Source organism: Mus caroli, unplaced genomic scaffold (genome assembly GCF_978045245.1).
Source record: "Mus caroli unplaced genomic scaffold, Mus_caroli_1 scaffold_14, whole genome shotgun sequence".
NCBI lineage: Eukaryota > Metazoa > Chordata > Mammalia > Rodentia > Muridae > Mus > Mus caroli.
The window spans coordinates 68348438-68369083 of NW_028227269.1; the positions used below are offsets into that span (position 1 = coordinate 68348438).

At 41.6% G+C, this 20646-nt stretch overlaps 1 protein-coding gene across 2 annotated transcripts in view; it reads right to left on the bottom strand.

Annotated features, from left to right (window-relative positions):
• The window catches only part of Map4k5 (mitogen-activated protein kinase kinase kinase kinase 5), a 91368-nt gene that overhangs the window by 68013 nt on the left and 2709 nt on the right, over positions 1-20646 (bottom strand). For both annotated transcript variants that reach the window (XM_021178702.3, XM_085830402.1), the window contains exon 2: positions 3363-3420. In XM_021178702.3, the coding sequence (XP_021034361.1) occupies positions 3363-3420 (58 nt within the window). The remainder of the gene's footprint in view (positions 1-3362; positions 3421-20646) is intronic.

The following is a 20646-nucleotide window of genomic DNA, read 5'->3' on the forward strand; positions in this document are numbered from 1 at the left end:
GGAGAAGACCTTTAAATTTGGAAAGAGACAACCAGAAGAAGTTTCAGTTAGCCGGGCATGGTGGCGCACGCCTTTAGTCCCAGCTTGGACTATACAGAGAAATCTCGTCTCAAAAGACTAAAACAACAACAACAACAAAAACCAAAACAACAAAAACCATATAATAAAAAGGAAAGAAGAGAAGAGAGAAAGGAAGACTGTCTTTATGCAGACAAGAAAACTACCAGAAGCCGAGTGCAAACCTAAGGACACACTGAGGACACAGATGTGAAGACTGACTAAGCTCAAAGTGCAGGGAACAACTAAGTGTCACTAATAACAACAACAACAACCACCCGACAGAGGGCAGGCAGGGCAGGTGACACGGAATCAACTACTTAGAAAAATGGCCAACGTTGAGAAGCCGGATGCCTGAGGACACTCAGAGACCTGTCAACTGCCACGTATCTGAGAGGAGTCCCGGTCAGGATCCGGTATTTACAGTGTAGCAGAAGCCAGGGGCCTAGATCCAGACCAGTGACTCACTGCAATGAAGACTTCCAAGATGTGTGGACAAAAGGTCACGCTATGTGACACACCGTAGCTTCCACAGTGATTTTTTTTTTAAATATATTCTTTTGGGGGGAAGGTTGCAAGGGCAGAGGGTGATATGGAAGGATGGGGGCGCGTGATGTGAAATTCACAAAGAATCAATAAAAAGTTTAAACAAATGGTCAGATACTGAGGAGATAGCTCACTGGGTGAAGTGTTTGCGGCACAAGCCTGAGGACAAGGCTAAGTGTGTGGGAGCAGAGACTCCCCGGAAGCTGGGGAGAGCTTTAGTGTATGTGGTAGTGAACAGACCAACCTCTTCACCAACAAGGTGAAGTCAGGGATCGACGTTTGTTCTCTGACCTACTCAGACACACACACACACACATACATATACATCATACATTCACACATATGAACAAAATGGTGAAACACTAGTGTCACGTCATCAGTGTTTACCGAAATCTGTTTACTCTTTGTGAGTGACCTCTAATAGGAAACCAATGGCTTTTACAAAACAAGGAAGTGAAAGTGCCAACCTTTCAAAGAGGCTTAATTTATTATCACATTTAACAATTAAGCTAAACCACATTATACATGATACAGTTCTCCTTTTCTTGGTGTGCATATGTGTTTACATATGTATGTACATGGCCAGAGATTGACAGTGGGTATCCTTTTTGATGGCTGTTACTTCATACATTGAGGCAGGGTCTCTCACTTGAACTTAGAGTTTAGCCATGTGGTTAGTCTAGCTAGCCAGCTTGCTCTGGGATCCGCTCTCTGTCTTGCTAGTGCTGGGAGCATAGAAAGGCCTCCATACCAACCGGGCATTTGAGGGTGCTGGGGAGCTAAACAGCAGTCCTTATATTTGCAAGGCAAATCATTTACCTAGTGAGGCGCCTCCTTAGCTTTGACCTTGTTCTTTACTGAATCAGTTTCTACACTATTCATAACATGGAGTTCACTGATAAATGAGACCTGCAGATTCTTAAAATGTACTTACTAAGGTGAATTGTAATCCAAAGTAAGTCATGTACAAGTCGCTCTGTCAGGACAGACCTCTGCTCTTCCCGTGCGCAGCAAAGGGATAATTATCAGTGCCTCCTCCTGAGCCCCGCCTGCCCGCCCGCCCACCACCTGCACACAACAGGAGACGTTTACTCAAATTCCTCTAAGGAAGTTTGTTCACAGTCCCAGCTATTTAGTTGGTGACATTTTGGAGATCAGTCTATACTTATCACATGGAATAGTAAAAGAATTCTGAAATATCACAATTTAGTATTGTGTCAAGAAAACGTATGGTGTTATAGCAGAAAACTTGATTTTAAACTGTTCCAAAATACATTACTTCCCAGTATCATCTATTGAAATAATACAAATGATGATCCAGAAATGTATGTGAAATACGCAGGCCACTCAGATTCAGAATCCCTCATGACTATAACCATGCGCTATCATACACACCTCAGTTTATAGACCAGGAAATGAGCAGACTACCACATACTCACCGCCCTGCTCCAAAACTACTGTGCCTGGCACCAGACACTTTCAGGAACTGGCCAGGCTTTGTGTGGTCTTTGTTTTCAAAAACAATTATCTCAGTATATTTTAAAATAATCTTCGGAAACGTGAAGTGCTGCTCAAATAAGCACTGAGCTGAGATCTGACTTATAAAACTAAACCAATCAGGGAATAGTTTATATACAGAGTATCATTATCTTGAATATTAACTGATCTTTCTCTTACAGAGCCACTGACTCTTCCCTAAAGTTTGAAATTCATATTTATTAGTAAACTTGTCCTTTCACATTTCAACGTTTCCGTAAGCCGTGCAGTCTGGTCCTTCTCCCCCCACCCCTCTCTCCCCTTCCACTCCTAGCAGCCCTGTCTCCTGCCTATAGTCTTTCTCCCATTCACAAGTTTTGGTTTTATTAAGTGTCCCCAAGAGTATAGTTAGGGCTGTGTGAGTTCTAATTGAATTTTTAAAAAATTATTTATTAATTTATGAGTGTTCTGTGTGCATACATGGTGCACACCAGAAGAGGGCATAGGATCCCATTACAGATGGTTGTGAGCCACCACATGGTTGCTGGAAATTGAACTCAGCTTCTCTGGAAGAGCAGCCAGTGCTCTTAACTGCTGAGCCATCTCTCCAGCCCCAAATTGCACTTTTTTAACAGCCAAAGATGAAGCTAAAGTGTTCACTATAATTGCAATAGAAAATTACTTTATCACTGTGAGTTGATACAACTTAAAACTTTTGTACATGTATATTTCAATTGAATTCCCTTTAGCAACAAAACTGTCATATCAATTGTGACTATCTTGCAATTTAATGCGTGATATAATTTAATACGATTATATGCTATTGACCTGAAAGAACATATAAAGACTTATTTTAGGAAGAAGAAAAAAAAAAAAAGGAAAGAAATACAGAATATTCATGTATTATAACTATATAAAAAATAAATAAAGTATTTTAATACATATCCACAGCAGGTAGGGTTTAATCCCTAGCAACATACACACACACACACACACACATACACACTACACACACACACATACACACATACACACTATACACACACACATACACACACACTACACACATACATACTACACACATACACACACATACACACTACACATGTACACACTCATACACACTACACACACAAATACTACACACATACACATACACACACACTACACACATACACACTACACACGTACACACTCATACACACTACACACATACACACACACATACACACACACACACACACACACACACATACACAGACACACACTATATAAGTACATACCAGGCTCCAACTTGATGATCTTTACTGCAGCTAATTCTCCTGTATGTACATTTCTGGCCTAAAAATGAAAATAGAAAAATTCAAGTTTGTTAGCTGTATAAATATTAGTAGTAACTATGCTAATAAATTACCTATCAACCATGCTTTTAACAAAATAAAACATCAAAATCTTTATTTACAGTAAAATGATATACTCTTTTTCTATTAAACAAAAATATAGAAAAGACCCAAGTCTTTAAAAATTACTTTAGTCCCACCTCTTTTAGTCTATTTCCTACAATATTTTTTCTTTATATGTAGTTCATTTTCTCAGTAAAAAGAGAGAAAAAAAAGCACAGCTAGATTGGGGAAATAAACCTGACATCCTAGTGTGTAACACAGTGACTACAGGCAATTATGTGCTCTACAGTAAATAAATTGTGTTACCACAAAAGGCAATGTTTCAAGTGACAGACAGGCTTACCCTGACCTACACATATACAGTGTATCCACCTGTCAGTCCTAATCTCATAAATATATAACATTATCATGTATCAGTTTAAATAATGAACGAATGAGCTGGATACCAGCCTGAAGCCCTGACAATGAGAGGCAGACATGGATCTCTTGAACTCAGGATCTGAGACAAGGCAGGCAGCATGGAGACAAGCATTTCAATAAAGGAATAAACAAATGCAATTTCCATTCAGCCAAAACCACAAAAACAAAACCACCTTCATGTCCATTTTATACTATAATCATAACACAAGCCACTAGCAAAAAATAAGCCTGAATGATTCATATCGACATTCCCAGAGAAAGTCATCTTTCCCATGCATTCTCCTCCTGCGTCTGTCTATACACGTGACTGTGTATGCGTGTGTGTGTGTGTGTGTGTGTGTGTGTGTGTGCGTGCGTGTGCGCGTGCGCGTAATGGAAGATCATCCATTACAGTCTTCTACAACACTTGCAATGCTGCAATCGTCCACGTATAGAATACAGTTTATATACTGACTACTGTTGCATATCTAGGATTTTAACATTCCGTAATTATTAACAAAGCAGTTACTACACCATAGCTTTGTATCTATCCATAAGCTTTGATCACATCCTCCAGACAAGTCCTCAGAAGAAAAACCACTATTTTATAACCGTCATAGTCAAACTATAATTAGTGCTACAATGAATATCCCTGCAAATATCCTAGCATGTATCAGCTTATCAATAAAATAACCTAGACATAGAATTCTTCACTTAAATGGTATGAGGACTTAAAATGTCTGTGCTCCCAGATGATTCTAAAAGCTGTTTGACACATAAAAGTACACTTTGTTCTTAAATGTGCTATGGTATAGAATGTACACACTGATTGGAAAAACCTGAGTTTGTACTCTCATTGCCTTGGTGTGTCCATTCTAACAAGATCTAGCACAGATACAAATTTTATTGCTTTAAAAATAGTAATATACTTTCTACCTGCTACACATAATCTAAGTGGCTATTCTAAAATAGTGTATATAATAGTCCATCTGCAGTTCCTACTAATATCACAGATATTGTACATCCTTATTGACTCTACATATCTTTTCATTATTTAAATTATTCCTTCCAAATGGCTTCTAACATAATAGAATTTCATGTCAAAGCTTATGAACACTTAGAGCTATTCACAAAGCTGTTAAAACTGCATAAAACATTATATTCTCTGAGATCTGATTATAATATCAGATCTCATTTTCACTGTGACCAGTTGTATTCCATATGTGAAAATTAAATTCAATTACTGATAACTTCTTTACTCTTATATTAGATTTAAATGTCAACTTTTGGCATAAAAAGAAGTACTACTCCATCAAAGAGGCAGGAATGGCTTTGGTAAATCACACCAGAGAAATAAGACAAAGAAAGGGGCACAAAGAACAAAGACAGAGGAGGAGGCCGTTGGAGGAGACATCTTCAGAAAGACCCAGAGGCTGAGAAAACAGAGCGGAAAGCAGGAAAGACAGACAAGCAGGAAAGACAGACAAGCAGGAAAGGGGACGACTATTGCCGTCCACGACGGAAGTTCCAATGACAGACAGATGATGCACTCACACAGTCGTCCTGAGGTGGACTAAGAACGGTCTTTAATTCCCCAGGTAGCCACTGCTCCTCAAACCATGAACTCAGTCAGGAAAAACAGCAGCAGAGAAGCGCCACAACCGTCTTACTCTCTTTTTTGTCCTTGACTAAAAGACTACCCATTGCCTTCAGGTCTGTAGCTCTCTACAGTTCAGCGACTTAGTCTGTCCCGGTTGTAGGAAGCCTGGTTTGTAGATACTGAGCTGTCCGCATGCCAGTGAGACGGTACAGAAAACATGTCAACAGGCTGAGTTAACTCAACTCCTGTGAGTCTTACTCAGTGAATTGTAGCATGTGTTTTAGAACAAAGCTTCCACAATGACAATGGCTATTACACCTGGATTACTTTATGGGTTTTGGAATCCAAGATCCTACACACATATACAGTGCTATTTAATTCAATTAATTTAATTATAAAAAGATTTGGCTCAGAAATTCAAATGATTGATCAACAGGCGATGAGGTTCCTGTCAGAACAGAGTGTCTTCCTTTCCTTTTCGACTGTAACTTGGTAAAGTACTTAATTGTATAATATTTAACACTGACAACTTTTATTGAAAAAAATTCACTAACAGAATAATCATCTTTCCCACTGAATTGACGGTTTCTCTGAAGACTTTATTCATTCGCTCACTGACGCATGGGGATAAATGCATGCTAGACAAGCTACATTTCTAGGTCTCTGTGGTGATTTTTTAACGTCATAGAATTTGACTTATAATACATTATAGTCTCTTTTAAAAAAAAATCTTAAAAGCTGAACTTAATCCATAGAAAAGTATTTTAAATATATGGAAAACACACACACACACACACACACACACACACACGGCCAGAAACCTTCCAGCATGTGTAAAATTCACCTTGAAGGATGGGATAAAATCCAGATGAAATTCTTTCCTCATCAGCCTGCAGCTAATGGAGGACTGGCCACTCAGGTGCTTGTGCGCCAGCACCTTTCCTGACTGTCACCCTTTGTCTAGGATAACCCCCCAAACCCTTCACTGGAATTCTATAGACAACAGGAAAGCAGCTATAGACAGAGTGAAGTTCCTTACTGGGAACAAGGGCGGAAGGATAAGGGCAGCAAGAACACTAGAGAGTCACACAAACCACAGAAGGCAGGTAAGCCTCAAGTTAAGGCAAGGCTGTAAGACACACATGGTTAACGCAGGAGACACTGCCTGACACACTTCCAGCCACAAACTAGCTTCAGGATAGCCCTTATCCCAAGTCTTGTTGGTATCTCAAGGCTGTTACGGTAAGTGTGTAGTCCGAAAGCCTGACATTTGGAAGGCGCTCTACCAATCTGTGAATTCAGAGACTACAGGACTCCAACTTCCTGTCCCCGGGACATAACACTGAAAGTAGACTGAACCACTTTGGTTTTGCTCTTGTTGATTCACTGTTACTTTTATTTTCACAAACTAAAAAAAAAAAAAAAAAAAAAAAAAATTTGGCAAAAAAGCTATAAAACTATCATAGAGTAAGATCTTCCTGTAAAAAAAAAATTTTAATGTCAGCCAACATGGTATTCCTCTCTGTCACCTTCCTAAGGTAACCATGCTGACAGTTTCCAGTGTGTGCCTCCAGGTTTTGGATTAGGTTGGGTAGTTTTCTGTTTTTTTTTTTTTTAAAGATTTACTTTTGTTTTCTGTGCATGGGTGTTCACCTCACGTATGGCTTACACGCACAGGCCTGGTGCTCACAGATATGAGAAGGACTCAGATCCCTTGGAACTGGACTGACATGTAGCTGTGAGCTGCCATGCGGGTTCTGGGAATCAAATCCAAGCCTTGTTGAAGAACAGCCAGTGCTCTTAACTGCTGAGCCGGCTCGGATTAGGCTGATTTTTAAGAGTATACATGCAGAGACACGGACACTGAACATTTGTCTGTTTCTTACAGAGCTAAGCAGTCTGAGCATATAATACAACAATCTCTGCTCCTAGGCATGCACCCAACTGAACTGAAAACTTACTTCTGCATACTAATGTTTATAGCAGCCAATCCATAATAAAATAACACAGGTGACATTCATGATGTCACTCAATAGATAAATGGGTAACTGTGGTGCATCTACTGGTAATAAAGGCAGGAGCCAACAGGCCATGAGCACAGATGGAGGAGCCTTAAACAGTGTAAACCGAAGAAGTCAACCTGAAGAAGCTATCAGTATAAACACAATAAGGTATACGTATAACCCCACCCAGATGATAGGAAGAGGCAGAGCTTCGGAAATGGGAAAAACGACTACAACCACAGCCACAACCTCCATACCAAACCCAACCAACCACAACAAAGGCCAAAGGAAAAGATGTTATCTATCAGTGGTTAGCAAGAGAAAGAAAGAGGGGGCGTGCAGAGGATTCTGGGGTACGCCAAGGTTTTCTATGAGAGGCTGCAACACTGGAAACACATCATCATGTGCTTGTCAAAAAGCATGCGCAGCGCCAGGAGCAAACCTTTATTTAAATGGAGGGACACACAGGCCTGCCACAAAAACGCAAGGCAACAAGGTGAACCTGAATACAGGTTAGGGATAGATAAATGCATTCTATGTAACTGTCTGATCAATTTTGTAACTATAAAAATGCACAAAGATTAAGTCATCTGATAAGACACTTTCCAGAATTATTACTTAAAGAATATATCTGTTCAGACACATCAGTTCTTAGTGTCTAAACTGATGACACGGCTGCTCCTTGATATGATTAATGGGAGGTTTTTATTATAGATGAGAAAGAGATAAACACATACATACACAAAGAGAGGGGGGGGAAGAGGGGGGGAGAGAGAGAGAGAAACAGTCAACAAAGAAATAGAATGGCTATGGTGGGCCAGAGAGAGGCTGCAAGAGAGGGCAAATTAGCAGGAGCAGAGTATGGGAGGGGCAGTGGGTAGAGGAGAATGAAGAGCAGTGGAGAGGAGAGCACAGAGCTGGAGGGAGTTTAGGGTAGGGGAGGAGATGCTGAGAAGGGCTAGGATGCTGGCCAGCTAAGACTCTGAAATGAGTAATGGGTGCTCTGGAGGCTGAGGGAGCCAGGAGGCCTGCGTGGGCTTTGATATGTTCATAGGCACCACAGGTAGCCAGCCTTAAGTTCCTTCTGCCAGAGAAAAGGGAAATCACTCCTTGAGGCAGAGAACTGGTTTCACAAGTTTCTGAGGAATGCTGGCTGCTATCTACCGACAGGAATGCTCCTATACCCCAGATGTGCTCATTTCTGGATACCTGGATTGCCTTTGGGGGCTTGAGGGGTGGAGTTTCATTTGGACCTGACAGGAACCCGTATAAACACACCATTTCAACTTAACTAAAGTAAAAAAAGTTATGCCCAAGGACTCCTTTTTTTTCTCCCCAGAGTGGCTCAGAAAGAAACAGAGCTTTGGAAAATTTGAAAACAACCATGGAAACTCAGAAAGATGGTATTTTAAAATCAGTTGTACTGTGTAGAAGCCAGAGTCTATGTAGTTACAAAAGTAAAAGCAAAGAGCCACAAACTACAACCCTCACCGACAGAGACACTCAAATGTCAGCTTGCACTGGGAGACAGCTTTCTGTCATCTCCGTAGGAAAGAACTGATGGGCAAATGTTTGTACTCGGTAATTTTCCAGCTGAATTTTTAAAACAGAAAGCAGTACCAGGCTCTTTTATAATGAAAGGCAAAGAGGCTTTCAGGGGGGGAATGCCCATGCTCACACACACAGAGACTTTTCAGATTCAATTCAAATCAAGTGATCTTCCAGACACTTAACTATGTAACTTCACAATATAATCCAAAGCAGTACTGGATTTTGGAATACTGAATTTTAAACTCCAACACTCCCCTCCAGTGTACTGTGTTTTAAACTAACACAGAGAATTTGAAGATTTTGTACTGCTTACAAAATGAAATAAATTCCCACAGCACTCTACAAAGAAATCTTAATATATTAATTCCTATATTAACAAGTTATTTGTATAATAAGCAGACAGGCATGGTAAGCACCCAGAAATTCAATACAATGTAATTAGTATAGTTATACATCTTAGTTAATTCTTACCAGATGGCTACTCAAATTATTACATGGAAAAAGATAAATTTATCTATAAAGTCATCTTACTCCACAATAACTTTCTTCTTACATACTTTTAGGGTTACAAAACTTTATGAAGCCAACTGAAGGCTTTGACTTCACTTCCTCCATTTTTTTAAAAAAATAACTAGAAAACAGGAGTCTCAATATTCAGTAAGGTTCTCTGTGTCCAGAAAGTGTTCGGTAGGGTCATCAGGTTTACAGACCTCGGATAGAAGAACTGGAATAATACTACAAAAATTAACAACAGAGCATCTACAAGGTTTAAAGAAGGAATAGTAGCTGGCGTATACACAAAAGAAGTAACTAATTGTGCCTCAGGCTTTAAAGTTCTATGTCCAATTCTTTAAGGCCATTACTTTTTAACGAGTTCATTCATACCACAATACTACAGAGTACTTACTGTGTGCCAGGCACTGGCACTGGTACTAGTGATGTAATAGAACCTGTGCTGTGCTGTCTTCAGGGAGTTTTCCCTGGTAGGGGGACTACAAAGGAGTTTTTCCTGGTAGAGGGAGAATACACTAGAGTGTATGAACTCTCGAACATTACAAAGCTTGGGGGTGTTCTCAGCCCAGGCTCAGTGGACTGGAGAAAAGGTTTCCAAGGGGGAAATAAATCCAAAATGAGATAACAGAAGAGATTTTCCGGGTGGTGGGAAAAGGTGCCATTACCGGGTTATGCATGGCAGAGTTCTGTGCAACACTCAAGGGCAGTTGAGTGACAGGATAGACAGTTCCAAGAAGTCAGTGTCTGCCACTAACTGGTCATGATAATGGTGAGAGGTAAGGACGGTCTGAAGCTCAGGGCAGAGTGTAGCACTCTCTGTTTTCCTCTAGCCATTACCCACTAACTTCTAGGCCTTTTCTCTGACAGCTTAATAACTAGCCCAGGCAATTCCCTCATTACCCCCACTGCCACCACTCCTTCGGGAGTCCAACCTTTAGCTCCACCCTCCGACCTCTCAGTCAGGGCTCTAACTCAATTTCTGATCCTCCTAGCACTACATTGGTATTGTGGGGTGTGCTCCCAAGCTCAGTATATACAGTGCTGAGCTCAGGGCTTTGTGTGTTCTAAGCCAAAATGTCTTACTTATTTAGAGATGAGTTCTCAGTCGATGGCTCAAGTGGGCTTGGAACTCAGTGTAGGCTCAGCTGGGCTTGGACTTGTAGTGATTCCCCCTGCCTCTGCCTCCTGAGTCTGAGGACAGTATTGTCGCATCCTGTCTCTCACGCACACTCACCTTCCCTCCCTCCCTGCTCTAATCCGACAATTCCAGAGATTCTTTCACTGCACCAACCAAGTCCTTAGTTTGTGACATGTGCCGACTTGTACACAGTTGAACACATCTGGATTGGAGGATCCTCTCAAGAGAGAAGTCTGTACTTGCAGGGCTTCTCCAATTAGTAGGCAGACAAACCCATACTCTCTAGCCAAAATCTGAGCACGTGCTTTTTTCTTTTTTTCCCAAAAAAATTTTAACTGAAAACATGTTTTTTTCATATAATATACTGATTATGGTTGGCCCTCCCCACCTTCCCAAATTGACATCCTTTCTTGTTTCCTCTCATTAGAAAACAAGCGTGTGAAAGAAAGAAAGAAAGAAAGAAAGAAAGAAAGAAAGAAAGAAAGATAAGATTAAAAAGGACAAACCCGAATAGGAAAACCCAAAGGGACAGAAAACCAAAGAGCCAAAGAAAAAGCCCAAGAAGCACACAGACACACACAAATGCAGAGGCACACACATTGGCACACACGGAAATCTCCTAAAAACACAAAACCAGGGAGCTTAGCATCTAAGAAAAGACCTGTATAGTATGGGGTGGCAGAGGGCTGACAAAAGCACTGAGACAAAAAGGCCTCCAAGAATCCCACTGTTCTGTTCTGTCCTGTCACTGCTGGTGCATTCCTGGAGAGATGGTGAAAGTCCGCTGGAGAGGAAGCAAGTGGTCCTCAACTGGAGCCGGCTCCTATGAATGGGAGCTGTGTCTGCCCCTCAGGGCTGGGACCCCACCTAGTGCGGATCCGGAGGACATGATTGTTATCGCCAGGCAACTGAAGCCTTCTACTCAGTCTGCTAGGACACCTTTGTGTCTCCTAACTCCTTTCCAACACAGACCGAGTTTGCTAAAGGGCAAGTTGCTTCAGAGGATCATCTAATAACTTCAAAATAACTTAGTCAGTGTGCACAAGAGCACACGTATGGTCCAGTGACAATCTATTAAGTTGATCCTCTCCTTCAAACACGTGGGTGCTGGGGACTGAACTCAGGCAGGCTGGCGACAAGTATTTTTACCCAATGAGGATCTTGCTGGCCATAGGGCTTAACTTTCAAAATAGGAATGATACGGACTTTTAAGTCACTGCTGATGGGTCCAACTTTTTTGGAGATTACCTGGTCAAAATTCACTAAAACTTTAAAAACAACTTAAAAAATCTAATTCTAAAAATGTACTTAAATAACCGAGGAGCCATAAAAAGGATTTGTGGATAATGAGCAGAACTTTGTTTATAACAAGGAACCACATAATGGATTATAAACTAGCAGGGAGGCCAGAGAGGTGACCCAGGGTTTAAGTTCATTTTCTAATCTAGCAGAGAACCCAGGTTTGGTTCCCAGGACCTACATGACAGCTCACGCTGTGTGTAACCCCAGTCCTAGGGGATCTGACTCCCTCTTCTGGCTTCTTCTGGTGCCAGGCCATGTACACATAAATGTACAAAATAAAACCACACACATTTCTATGGGGAAAACCCCTAGCATAGCATAGTTGTTTTGCCTTTAACCTCAGTACTTGAGAGACTTAGGAGAATTGGGAGTTCAGGACTAACCTGGGCTATACTGGGATGTTCTTACATACACACATACACACACACACACACACACACACACACACACACACACACACAAAATGTACAATCAAATAAAGAAATAAGCCAGGCGTGGTGGCGCACGCCTTTAATCCCAGCACTCGGGAGGCGGAGGCAGGTGGATTTCTGAGTTCGAGGCCAGCCTGGTCTACAAAGTGAGCTCCAGGACAGCCAGGGCTATACAGAGAAACCCTGTCTCGAAAAACCAAAAAAAAAAAAAAAAAAAAAGAAATAATGTAAGAAAATAAATATGTGTATTTACTGAAACTAAAAGTTGGGTATACTATTTAAGAAATATCCCAAATATGTCTATATAACCTATATTTTAATGATTGTAATGTCTAGACTGCCATTTATGCATCGTTGTTCTTGTTTGCTTTTTGTGACTATGCTTAAATATTCTAACTAAACAATTTGGGGAGGAAAAGAATCACGGTTTACAGCCAGGTTACAATCCATCATTGGGAGAGGTCTAAGCAGGAGCTCGAGGAGAGCTGAAGGGGAGACCATGGAGAAGCAATGATTACTGCCTGGCCTGGCCTGGCCTCCACACAGTTACATTTCTTATACATCTCAGGATCTGACTAGGGGTGGGACTGCTCACAGTGGGCTGGCCCATTCTACAACAATTAGCAATTAAGACAATGTCCCACAGACATGCCCACAGGCCAATCTGATCTAAGTAATCCCCCAACTGAGACTCACTTATACAACTCTAGGCCAGTGGTGCTCACCTCCCTGAAGCTGGGACCTTTAATAGAGTTCACGTCGTGATGATGACCCTCAACCATAAGATTATTGCCTTGTTACTTCATAACTGTAACTACTGCTTTGCTACCGTTACCAATCATAATGTAAATATCTGATATGCAGTATATCTGATATGTGACTCCTTGGCTGTGTCAAAATCGACAATGAAGACCTATGTCCTTAATAAGAATGTTTTTTAATATGTAACAACGTCTTCCTATTGGTAGAGAAAACACAAGGCTGTTTTCATTTCTTCCTGTATCATGGTTTTCTAAAATGAACCTACAATACTTTAATGTTTTTTAAAAGACCGTAAGAGCCGGGCGTGGTGGCGCACGCCTTTAGTCCCAGCACTCGGGAGGCAGAGGCAGGCGGATTTCTGAGTTCGAGGCCAGCCTGGTCTACAAAGTGAGTTCCAGGACAGCCAGGGCTATACAGAGAAACCCTGTCTCGAAAAAACCAAAAAAAATAAAAAAAATAATAAAATAAAAAAAATAAATAAAAGACGGTAAAGAGAAAGCTGCGTATCCACAGGCCAGGAAAAGAAGGGCTACGTGAGACCCTGAGTCCCACCCATGAACTGGCACCACTGCGGAAATAACCCAGAGCGGCCCAAGTGCTCTGCCACGAGCTAGACAGTTATTAGTCAATCATTACAAGTTGCTTATTTTACAATGCATTACTGCACGCAGGGCATGTGACACACAGTTGTGATCCTACGAATCAGAAAGTGGAGGCAGAGGGACGGAGAGTTTGAGACCAACCAAGCTATAGAGTAAGACCTGTCTTAAAATGACCCATGTAGCCGGGCGTGGTGGCGCACGCCTTTAATCCCAGCACTCGGGAGGCAGAGGCAGGCGGATTTCTGAGTTCGAGGCCAGCCTGGTCTACAAAGTGAGTGCCAGGACAGCCAGGGCTACACAGAGAAACCCTGTTTCGAAAAACCAAAAAAAAAAAAAAAAAAAAAAAATGACCCATGTATGGGTCAGGAGAAGGCCCTGGTTCACCAGCTCACACTGGAAGTCTGTTCAGGGGATCCTGTTTTCACTAGAGACAAGCAAGTACTCTTTGATGCAGACTAAGGACTTTGTCTAAAATGCTTCGTGTTTTGTTTAATTTATAATCTCACTGACAATCTAGTCTAGGGGACTCCCTAACTTCAGTTACAGTAACCATAAATTCAAAGTTCCAAAGCAATGAGGGCAGAGGGCAGCAGGGCAGGAAGGGGTCTCCCAGCTGGAGGGAGAGCAGCAGCCTCGCTTGTGATGAAGAACTGATCCTGAGCTGAGACTGGAAAGCACAAGAATGAGAGAGGCCAGGCAGTGGTGGTGCACACCTTTAATCCCAGCACTTGGGAGGCAGAGGCAGGCGGATTTCTGAGTTCGAGGCCAGCCTGGTCTACAAAGTGAGTTCCAGGACAGCCAGGGCTGCACAGAGAAACCCTGTCTTGAAAAACAAACAAAAAAAAAAAAAAAAAAAAAAAGAGAGAGAGAGAGAGAGAGAGAGATGACCACAGAGTAACAGGAGGAAGCGCCTCTCATTCTGGTGCTTATGTGCACAATCACACAGTAGTCCATAAACCCTCCAGCCCTCAGCTCCTCAGGGAAGCCATGCCACAATGTGTAAAGAGCTTATCATGTGCAGGTAGTGTGTAAAGGGCTGTGTACTTAAAGGTTAACTAACAAATTGAAAGATACAGATTATAGAAGGCCTGGGATAAAGAAAACGAACAGAAATTGGGAGACTAGGAGATCTAGATTCAAGTTCTGATAGTGTGCAATCTACAAACAAGGCAGAAACTAGTTTCTCTTTGAGTCAAATAGGGATGAAAATACATCTATCTGTCCCACCCCCTTTAAAGGATTACTGCAAGAATGTACAGTAGGGTCATGCAAACATTAGTCACTCTTAGTCACTTTAATCCGATTTTATTTTTATAAAATGTTGGAAGGTGGGGGCTCCTATGATTCATGTGCTCAGAGACCTGTGAGGATAGACCTGGCCATCAGACACCAGCTGAGAGTCTCCCAGGGAGATAACCATATTCAAGAGAAAGAGAGCTAAGCTACAGTAGCTAGACATTCTTACCCTTTTCAAAGGTCACAGACTTCTCCAACTTAACTAGTACCTTGCAAAATCAGGATGCAAAAGCCTACACAAAGTACTCTAACATTCGCCAACACTTAAACTGGTCCAAAGCACATGAGAAAAGTGCTCTCTGGTTACCTGGTCTAGGGGAAGTTCTCATATTGCTAAGGAAGCCCCGAAAACACAAGTATCACTTTTAATAGGCTTCATCTTTTTTTTCATGTGTTCTTGGTCCAAAAACCACAATTTAAGTTTAGAAGTGAAACTTTTTAATTTTTTTGTTTGTTTGTTTTTTTTGAGACAGGGTTTCTCTGTATAGCCCTGGCTGTCCTGGAACTCTGTATGTAGACCAGGCTGGCCTCAAACTCAGAAATCCGCCTGCCTCTGCCTCCCAAGTGCTGGAATTAAAGGCATGCGCCACCACCGCCCAGCTAACTTTTTAATTTTTGAAAGCAAAATTGAAAAACAAAACAAAACAAACAACCCAACCCCCACTAATCTGTATTCTACCCTCTGTATCTTCACTAAAACCACTGGAAATAATCAAAGTAAAGATGCTTCCTAAGAAAGGGAACAGGGTCTGTGCAAGGCTGCCATGACATTGAGGCTCAGAGCTTGTGCCCAAGAGACGACCATACCACCTCACATCTGTCTTGTCTACGGCGGAAGATTTCTTCCGTAACTTTCACATTTCTATGCAAGTAGAAAGACACTTTGAAATCATTTGCTCCCAACTACGGTTCAGAGTCTCACACCCATCATCGGGTCCGTGCTTCCTTTTCAGGCAGCCTTAGAACACACTTATTTCTGAACTGTAAGAAAGATAAATACTAAGTAAGATCTTAACCAGATGCCTTATAAATAGTAAACAGTTATAACACTTCACCTCAACAAAGCATCTTTGATTTTCATAGTAATATACTATTTAACAGAACCTATTTTAAAAACTTTCAGCACCGTATCACTGCTTTAAAAAATGCAATTCATGATGACGTTTTTGACGCACCTTCCTTCATCTCTTACTGTTAATCTTACTCATGCTGCAAAGTGCAATGTGAAATTAGAGTGTCTCTAAAGCCAGTGTCCCAGGACACTGGGAACGCACTTTGGTCACACCCCTGTCAAAACCATTCTCTCTTAACGTCAGGTCTGAGGCCACTGGGATTCTTGATAGGCTTTATTACGATTTAATGACTAGAGAATACTCACAGAGCAGCACAGAGAAGACAATGACATATCCTTGCGCACAAACTCAGGCTTTAAAGGGTCACACAAGATTTGGTTATGTAACTGGTGAACTATTTAATTACATTAAATACTTATGTTAATTACAATAACTTGTAGTTCTTCTCCCAAAAGTCGGATGATGGCAATTTTTGTCTTGGTTTCAGTGGCTGCCTCTGAGCTTGTAGTTTCACTGTGGAAGCAGGCGCTGGGGAACTGATCAGACAGAGAGGTACCTCTCAATCCTCTGACTACTCAGTGAGCACCTGATTAACTCGCTCATTTCCAAGGCTTTGCTCCAACCTTACCTCAATGAAGCTTACCCCAGCAATCCCTGTTAACTCTGTGACCTGCCTCCTGCGGCCCATATGGCACTCTAGAGCCTTAACCTGCTCAGTTATTTCTTGCTCATCTGTAATCTCTCCAGCACAGCGCACATGCACTGCCTCTCTCCTGTGTGCTAGAATACCATGTCCCACGGAGGTAGCAGTCTTTCTTTACTCACTGTGATCACTTGATGTGTCTGAGGGCAGTGTCACCTTGTAAGAGGTCCTAAGCAGACAGCCCTTCACCTCACTCTCCCAGTTCTCCATCAGGGCTCCTCCTCAGTCAGTGCACCTCATTCTAACCATCCTAATGGGGAAAATGGGCTTGCACTCACTGGAGGAGTTGGCTCTAGCCTTCCACCATATGGATCGCGGGGATCACACTCAGGTAGGTCGTCAGGCTTGGCAGCAAGAGCCTTTACTTGCTGAGCCATTGTAACAGTCCCACAGCTCCATGCTTAACAAACCTGTGACTTTCCAGTACCCTGCTTTCTTCTTCAAGATCTATTTATTGAGCAGATACTGTGTGCTGGCGCAATGTTAGACTAGCTGATACATTGGTACACCTAACGTCACTGTTTTCATGTAGTTTTATTAATAATAATACTAATTTCATGAAAACTATTTTTTTTTAATTTTTTTTTTGATTTATTTATTTATTATATGTAAGTACACTGTAGCTGTCTTCAGACACTCCAGAAGAGGGCGCCAGATCTCGTTACGGGTGGTTGTTAGCCACCATGTGGTTGCTGGGATTTGAACTCTGGACCTTTGGAAGAGCAGTCGGGTGCTCTTACCCACTGAGCCATCTCACCAGCCCCCTCATGAAAACTATTAATGCAATAATTCAATAAGTGAAGTTGTTATTGTTTTATTATTATTATTGGAAGAGCGTCCATGTTTCCTCATTACTATTAGAGCAAATGACAGCATGGGATGGGAGAGATGGGAGAGAGCAGGCTTCAAGACTCCTATGCCAAGAATCCCGTCAGCCCTTTCTTCTGACGCCACCAGTGCACAGTCTTCTTCTGCCCTTTCTCTGAGACTATAGTCCCCTCAGCTCTCCTGGGTGCAAGCTTCCTGCTGACCTCATTCCATGTCACATGTGCTCTCCCATGCACTGGTGATGACTCCTAAACCTGAATCCCCAGTTCAGAGCTCCGGAGGCTGGAGTCGAATTTCCTCTTACCTAAGCCACACAGTCACTTACGAAATGTCTGAAGGGCAAACAGACTTGAACACAACTCACATCCCACAAAATTTGTATTTCCTGTTAACAGCACACAAAAAAAATGTCACCTAAGACAAAAACAAACACACCCAAGTTGCCATCCATTACCTTCTCTTTCTGTTGCAGATCATGGGTATTTTTAAAAACATCTTATAAAACTGAACTCACATCCATCTCTTTGGTCTCTTACAGCAGTGTCCGGACTTACACAAACTCTCATCCAGATTCTTCAGTAATGGTCTGTAGAGTCCAGCCATTCTGTATTATTCACCCTTACACCAATGACACCTTCCTCCTAAAATACTTCTTCAGACTAAAGAAGAAGCCACACATTTCTTCATGCCAACGTACAGGATCTGCTATCTTGGTTTCCCCTGACCTCCACCACCTGCTCTTTTTATTGCAAGGGACCTGGAAGGAAGATGCACACTCTGTAAGACTCATCCAGGCTTTTGCCAGTGCCATTCCCTAGGTCCCTAGATGCTTGCGCACACTAGACAAAAGCAATTCTAGCTACCACTTCGTCTTTGGTTAATCTTCCCTAGTTGACCCTCAAGCCCCCATCCCCTAATAAGGACAGAGTTGAGTATTTCTTCCATATTCATTATGGCACTTATCAAATTATGACTGCATGCCTTTTTCCCTGCCTAGACTCCATGTTCCTTTCTGAGAGCGTGCTTTCTTTCTGAGGCCTGTATTAGACCCCAGCACAGAGGCAGCTCTCACTGTCACTATGTACTAAGCGGCTTCTTTACCATTCGATCTTAGCAAATGTTTCAAAGTGCCTGAAGCCATTCCAGAATTCTGACTGTTGGCCTGGGGAGAAAAGGGGGCCTTGAATAAAAGAGGGATTCATTACTGTAGATCTGACTCATCCAGCTTCCAGAAGAACTCACAGAAATGGTAAGGCTTATATATATGACAAAGCTTTCTATGCAAATTATGTCATTTATAATGGCAAAAGAATCTTAAAAATTGGAAATAACTAATGTGAAACTTAGAGATTCATTCAATGGCTCCTTTTAAAAACAGTAATTTTAAAGAAACTGTTGGTCACTGTAGCATGTGCTACATGCAGCACTGGCTGGCGTCTGAAACAATGTAAGTCATTTCAGAAACAGATTCCTTAAAAACATCTAGGAAAAGGCCTGAAAAAAAAAAACTATATTAGTAGCATTATTTATTACATCTGGGCAATTTACTACCACTAATATCATTAAGCAAATATTTCTTAGGCATTGGTCTGCTTGCTGTAATATAGTTGCAGGTTGTTGTCCTGGAACTAAACATGTCACTCATGGATAATCAATCAAAGAGTTGAAAAGAGTCTAAAAGAAGTACATGGGTCCCTACTCTAGATTTATATCCTATGAAAAGTGAAGAGATCTTAGAATTTCTGTGGACACTAGCCTGGAAGCAGTTTTGGTACAAAATGGCAGAGGCAGGTGCTCACCCTGCGGCTTGTGAACCATGATACTGACTGTAAGCTAGCTACTCTGTGGACAGGAGGTGGGGGAGCCATTATCTAGATCTCTCCTTCCTTTTAGCAAGTGTCAAATCTTACAATCAGGATCTGCCAAGCTGGGGCTTAATCCTTCCTCCATCCACCACACTCTTTTCTTTTGTGTCTGTCTCCCCTCCATCTCCCCTCCACCACCTCCTGCTCTGCTCTCAATTATAGGGTGCATCTTTACATTCCTCTCCTTATTTAAGATGGAGTCTGCACCTCTTGGGAAACGAAGGAGATCCCTAGGGGACCTGTGTGTTTACAGAGTGTAAAAATTACAAAGAATCTCAAGGCGAGGGTCTTTTTAAAGTTACTACTTCATAATATAGTTCAGGCATAAAAACAAACTGGAATGAATGGGTAAGAGATGAAGAGATGACATTATTTCTCACTAATTAGTTTACTAGTTTGCATCACAGATGGGAAACACTTCTAAAGTGCCCCAGGATTTACAGTTTCTTAAAAATACAATCAATCTGCTTTAAAAGAAAAAATTCCAAAGTCTCATGTTCTAGGCATATTAAGGAGTAAGTATAAATTCACAAAATTCCACAGGACTTAGATTACTGATAATAAATATGCTATAAAACAGCTTTTCAGAAATGTTTTCCCAGAGAACTCAAGTTATTGAAATTTGTAACAAAAAGAGACATGTGACTATCGTTAAATCAAAACAAAACAGTGCAGGAATACACAGGAATTAAATACAAGCACTGTTGTGATGTCAAAACTAAGTGCTCAGACAACTAGGTGACAGAATCACCTAGAGCCCTTTGTCACTTTGTCACCTCTTAGGACTCATCTACTCCATGTCCTGCCTATTTCTAGGTTAAGATACAACAAAATGGGGTGGGATGGTGTAAAACCCCTGTCTCTGTGGAGTATTTATATTTTTGGTCGAAACAGACACGTAAAAAAGCAAGTAATAAACACTGTGCTAGACAGCAGTAAGTATACCGACGACAGTCAGGTTTGTCTAAAGGGAAGGAGGAAGCAAGACACTCACTGTCTGGGAAAAGATACTGAACAGAGGAAGTAGCAAGAACAAAGACTCCAAAGCGAGAAGATGCTTATTGTTGTTTAAGGAAAGCCTGGAGGCCAGTGTGGCAA